Source organism: Malus sylvestris, chromosome 17 (assembly GCF_916048215.2).
Source record: "Malus sylvestris chromosome 17, drMalSylv7.2, whole genome shotgun sequence".
In the NCBI taxonomy this organism is placed as follows: Eukaryota; Viridiplantae; Streptophyta; class Magnoliopsida; order Rosales; family Rosaceae; genus Malus; species Malus sylvestris.
This window is the reverse complement of record NC_062276.1, coordinates 28,716,613-28,722,986: the sequence shown is the minus strand read 5'-3', so window position 1 is coordinate 28,722,986 and position 6,374 is coordinate 28,716,613. Positions and strand designations below refer to the sequence as shown.

The window sequence follows — 6,374 nt, the reverse complement described above, 5'->3', positions numbered from 1 at the left end:
AGCTTCACTTCAACCTTTTAATTTCCACCGTTTCTTTCCATGATTTTCAATCTATTTCCAAATTAAATAATTAGTAAATTGTTCATAGAAAGAATCATGTGAAGAGTACTTCAAAAGAAACTTGAAACGTCCCTAATACTTGGATGTTGTACAATACTTAGGTCTAAAATTTATCAAGCTTAGGAATAGCACACAATTTAGCGGTATGTCTTTTTTATTTTACTGACAATGGCATGTTATAGAAAAAATATGCTTGTGCACTTAGTTCAGTATTTGATTAATATGACAGTGTGTTTGTGTGGCTTAGCCCAAACTGCAAAATACCAAGCAGAAGTACACTCTTTGACAGCAAGCAGCGTCAACTTCGAAGAGGAGTTGACAACAAACCAACTAGTGTCCATACTAGCATGAATTTTATGCACAACACTATTAGTGAAGCTACCAAAAATAGGGAGTAAACCCAAGAGGAGCCGAGAACACACCAACTTAAAACTAAGATACTCACCAGGAGACTCCGAAATAACCTCACTAGGGAGGTACTTGTTGACAAAATATTGAAATGAAACAAATTTGAGCAATCCATAAGAACAAGAAAGAGGAAGGTGAGGGGAAGGAGGAGAAAGGCTGCCACCAGCCTTAAGCTAGAGCAAAAGTCCTGCCGACAACGAATTTTTTAGATCTACGGTTTTGGTAGAGTTTCAAACGTGTGACTGTTCTTCAGTACTATTTTGCATATAATTTCTGTCTGAGGCGTTGAATATCATATCGAGGGCGTTTTCCATGCACAACTTCAACTTTTGTGGATCTATGATGCCTTTTTTCATTGTGAAGGCAAGCTTCACCTTTCCCATATAACTTAGGATTGATATGTCAAGGTCCTGCAGGTCCATGTAAATTGTGTTACCTATATATATATATATATATGTATAATATATCTCTACTATCATTAAGAAAACATACCTCACATATGCATAAACATATATATATATATATATATGCAAGTATATTTATATAAAATAATGCTTTTTACTTTAATTTTTTAAAATACAATAAATTCCTTTACTCAATGAAGATGCAAAGATGCACTCTCTCATCATAAAAATGCAAAGTTTTATTTGTTATTTTCATTTTGCAAAACAATTCTGCAGATATCATTTCGTAAAATGCTACTAGAAGAGCCCTAAACGAACAAGACAATCACAAAAACACCACAGAGCCCTTGTTAATCAACCAAACTTTAGGCAGACCAGATATTTTGCACCTAAAATTGGTGTGACCTCCCTGTGGCTCCAATAAATATTTGATACGTATTAAATTTATAACAACAAAATTAAAACAAGTTAAAATATATAATAAATACGCGTCAGTCACTTATTAGGGCCACAGAGAGGCTACACCCATTTTGGATGCAGAAGATATGTCTCAACTTTAGGTTGTTCTGTAAATGATTACGGAAACGGAACGATGAATATTATTGTTTCCAAAACTTGCGAGACCGTACGTGTGTGCATGATATAGTAATATCTGGTTTACCTGAGGAGTCCCAACTACCAGAAAGTATAAGCCTTTAATTGGATGGTTTGCCAAAGACATTTGTTCCAGCGGGCCAATCATATTTGTGATCACCATGCTCGAGTTCTTTATTGTGCTACGGATGTATCTTGATGCTGCCTGCATCACCAGTAGCATTATAATTTTTTAAGTAAATGTTGTATATATGAAATATCACAGGCATTTTTCTTGGGCTGGTTTGATGCATTGGATGAAACGGATATTAAATTAAAAGTATGTTAGAAATAGAAATAATATAATTATGACCACCTAGAGAATAGAAGATGGATTACTCATTGTTCATTCTAACTCTTCATAAAATAGTAGGATTAGAAGAGATGAATTTTCTTCATAGCTAATCCTATTCTGATCCCTTCCAAACGAAAAATCAATAACATCTACCTTCAATACACCTTAAAATTTGAAAACTCTCCATTTCAATCCAATCATATGTACCAAACGAGTCCTTATTTACTAACCTCATGGCCTCCAAACTTGTTCAGCATCTCCAATAGCCCACTAATGAAATAAATAGTAAAAGAATTTCTTTTCTGATTGATTATTTTTTGTGCCTTCCAAACGAAGTCAAGCACATTTGAGAATTCAGTCAACTTGGGAATAGGAACTTGCAAGAATGTAAAACGATTTCCCCATGGGCTCTTGCTGTCGGGTTTGATCATTTCTTCAATCGACGTATAATTCGCCATGATCCTTGTATTTAGTAAAACCAATGATGTGCTATGTGCTTCCCTTGAGCTTTTGTTCATCTCTTGCATATATAGTCGAGCGCCGAGAAAGACCACCCCAGTAAGAACATCATTTATTGTCTGTGATAGTAAATAAGTTGACAATATGGTGTCTGGTGATTTGCATGTTGTGTGTGTATTTTGTTCTATTTTTTGTTAGACTCAATATTTTAAACAATGATATGTAAGAGATTTTTGTTACTAGCCATTAGAAGATCTATATAAATGTATAATGTATTGGGAGTCTAAGGGCTCAAAGTCCCCAAGTCCCCGATTAAACTGTTCACCTTGAGCTTCAACAATATCAAGACCATTATGGTGAAATTTATTGATAAATTATGTGTTATTTAAAGAATAGTTAAACAAATTTGAGAATCATAGTTTCATGGCTTCTTCATTATAGCATCAATAGGTCAGAATATTCTAATTTGGAATTTAGGATGAAGTAGGCACATTGGCCTTGAACAAAGAAAAAAGAATTGGCAGTTTATACTTTCTTAAGTAAATGTACTTTAAATTTTAGTGGCTAATAATAATCATTCCCACCATGCACGGGGTAGGATTTTGTTACGGCATTCAGACCTTTTTAGGTTTATATTAAGGCATTGAGATAGACTTGCAAGCAGACAGTTAGCCTAGCTAGCTAAACACATGTTCAGTTTAAGTCTTATGCATGCCCTCATAGGATGAGGGCAGAATAAATTTACATTCAGTTCCGATGTTTTAGAAAGAATAAATTTACATTCAGTTACTTTCAACAGGAGATGGAAGGTCAAACGTGAAAGCTTATTCCCATGGTTTAGAAAGAAAAAAGCACATACACACATGCATAAACCAAAATATTGCAGAGAAAACCTGAGACTTACCACTCCAAGCCTGCTCTTAATTAATCTGATTAGATCAAGAGAGATCGTCATAGTAGATACTGTAATTGGCGCGAACTCAAGTCCATTGTTCGAGGATTTTATTGGTGATCGATCATCTTCCCCCATGATGCTCTTTGAAATGCCCCACCAAGAATCGGATATGGTGTTCAACAAGCATGAGAAAGTTGTGGTCATAACATTTTCACTCTTCGGTTTCGATGGCAGTCGTGAAGGAAAAGTTAGTGGAAGCGATGGATTGTCAGCCCTTCGTAGACAGGAGATAAGAGCGCCCATGAGAGAGTAGCCATCACCTAACGCATGGTGCAACTTGAATATTACATTACCAGCTGCATTGCTATTTGGGTACTTTATAACATGAATTTCCCACAGTGGTTTGTCTTCTGGAAATCTTGTTGTTGCTATGTTTGAGATATAGTCATCAAAATACTTGTCATATGATTCATTTGACAAGTTGGAAGGGAAGATTGGACTTTTAACATGGTCTTCAAGCTTCACTTCAACCTTTTTCCATTGCTTCTTTCCATTATTTTCAATCTGCTTCCAAATTAAATAATTATTAATTGTTCATGAAAAAGAGTACATCATGTAAAGAGTACTTCAAAAGAAACTTCAAACGTCCCCAGATACATTTGGCGCACGTCCTATAATGATGCAATATTACGTACCATAATGATCTAGTACAATGCTTAAATCTAAAACTAATCAAGCTTAGGGATATCATTCGATGAGACTAAATCGGCACTGTACAAGTTTATGTGGTACAAATATGGCTTATACATTAGCCTCTACAAGGATCTTATGTTCACCGTATCATCAATTAAACGAAGGATTGAGTATAAGTCACACATCAGGAAATTGAGAAAAGAAAATACAACATGTAAATGTTTGGTTCCACTCTTAATATCACGAAGGTCTTTTGTGATAAAACTCAATACTTAGCAATAAGTGGTTTAGTTGAGACAATATCAGTGTTGTTATGGGTGGGCCATCTGACAATACCAAACAAGCAAACTGACCAAACCCATCAAGTGATACAATTTTAATTTTTAATATATTATGAGGCATCCACTTAATATTATGGTCTAATTGTATTCCTTAGTAGAAATTAATATATCGTTGTATAAACAAATTCCTTTTGGTGCAAAATAAAATAAAATAAAACTTCATGACTTTTTTGAAAATCACCTCAAACCTAAAGGGTGTGAAATGTAGTTTGCCCTATACCCACATGTGGAAAAATTTGAAAGACAAAAATAAAAGAAATCATATTTGGCCAAAAAGAAAAAAATGTTTACTAGTCAAGCGGAATTCCACTATTTTGAACATCTCATGTTTTATTTTCTGGTTTTTTTACAATGCATTTTTTTATATTTAATGACACATTTACACTAAGGGGGTGGAGAATAAATTCATTGAACTAGCCATACATGAGAACTGAATCTAAAACATATTACTTACAAATGAAGAAAATACCATTATACCATATTATTACTAAATAGCTTGACAAAGCGATATTGTAAGACCTCTTACAACTGAAGAGGACTTTCGTTGAATTTGTAATACTAGTGGCCATTTCATTTCTCCTACATCACTCACAGATGACACTTCATTGCAATAGCCGAAAACAATCATGCCTATTTTAATCTCAACTGATCTCTCTTCTCCCCAAACAACTAATAATTTAACCAATTAATACTATCGTTTGTCAAAAAAAAAAACAAGTATCACTCTCTCGTAGCGAATTGGCCTAAACACATCAGTCCTCCCTTAACCTTCACTACGATCTAGTGATATTGTTGCATAAAATAATTGAAAAAAAAGCTAGATAGTTTTGTCACCAACACTACGCACGATCTATGAGACTTTCATATAACTGACAAGTCTTAAATTCGATTGACTTTGATAGTTTATTGTGATTAACACAATCTTCAACCTTCCTAGTAAAATATTGAAAACAAAATTTGCTTTTGAAAAGTTGTTTAATAAGTAAAAGGTAGGAAACAAAGATTATGAGAGAGAGAGAGAGAGAGAGGGAGCGTACCATTATAGAGGAGAAGCGTGAGTTGATGGGGAGAAACACATTCTCAAGCAATGATAGAGTTTGAGAGTCATCGATTGGAATTTCAAATTCTAAAACACCAAGAATCGATATCGACAAAACGGAGCTATTGAAGTAGTGGCCAGTAGGGCTCACTGGATCTAGTCCCTCTCCCCCGATCTCCATCTAGTCCCTCGTTCCAACTAACTTGAAATTGTTATGCTTTCATCAACGTGCATGGGCTATGTATTTATAGAGTAAGCGACCAGCAAAACCTTCTCTTTAGCTTCTCTGTCTCATGCTTAAAACTTTGACATCTTTCCACCTACTTAACTAGACCTAACAGAGTTAATTGGCACCACCCTCCTTACAATTACCAATAATTCCCCCCCCCCTCCCCCAACAACCAATTACAAATAATTGCCCACCACCCTCCATTAAACAGGAGGTTCAATTACAATTAATTGCCCAATTGCATAAATCTTCCTAGCAACAACCCAACTAGTCTTCTCTCAAAGCATTTCCACCCTTAAAAAGTCATCGGACTATAAGCAATTTAATTCCCTCAAGTGAATAGTAACCATCTTTACTGCACAGTAATTGTCCAAGTGCATCACCACCCCTAAATTGAATAGTCCAGACAATTTGTATTAAAATATTATTAGTTTTTTTTTTTATAAAATAATAAAATATTTTTATTTTTAATTTTGGATGATAATAAAATATTGGTTGAAAGTATTTGAAAGTATTTTTTGTATTTTTTTGTATTTTTAATTAATTTTTTAATTGTAGCTGACTTCTGCCTTGCGTCACATGGCCTAAGGGCTAGGCATGGTATAAAATATCGATGATATAGGAAATATCGGTAGTTTAAAAACATGGAAATTTCGATGGAAATATCGAGATATTATCGATATCGATAAAAATTGAATAAAAACCACGGAAATTGTAAGAAAAACTTGGAAATTTTTATTGAAACTTCGGAGAATGTTTATTTAGTCAATTATCTATTAGTTTATAAAACAAATTAGAAGGAAATGCATTACATGATGGATTTAACTGATTTAAGTTGATTATACAGCAAGCTGGCAAACACTGTGAGTGTAGAAAATATGTAGTAATTAATGAAAAAAAAGATTAAACACCATAATC

General features: G+C 34.1%; 1 protein-coding gene across 1 annotated transcript; it reads right to left on the bottom strand.

Annotated features, from left to right (window-relative positions):
• Window positions 1-293: 293 nt before the first annotated feature.
• Window positions 294-5,457, bottom strand: LOC126612581 (wax ester synthase/diacylglycerol acyltransferase 11-like). Its single transcript, XM_050281044.1, has 5 exons — window positions 5,226-5,457; window positions 3,164-3,718; window positions 2,031-2,378; window positions 1,534-1,671; window positions 294-878 (listed from the first exon to the last, which is right to left on the bottom strand). The coding sequence occupies exons 1-5, from the start codon at window positions 5,406-5,408 to the stop codon at window positions 699-701; spliced, it is 1,404 nt and encodes a 467-aa protein (XP_050137001.1). The 5' UTR covers window positions 5,409-5,457; the 3' UTR covers window positions 294-698.
• Between the last annotated feature and the right edge of the window lie 917 nt (window positions 5,458-6,374).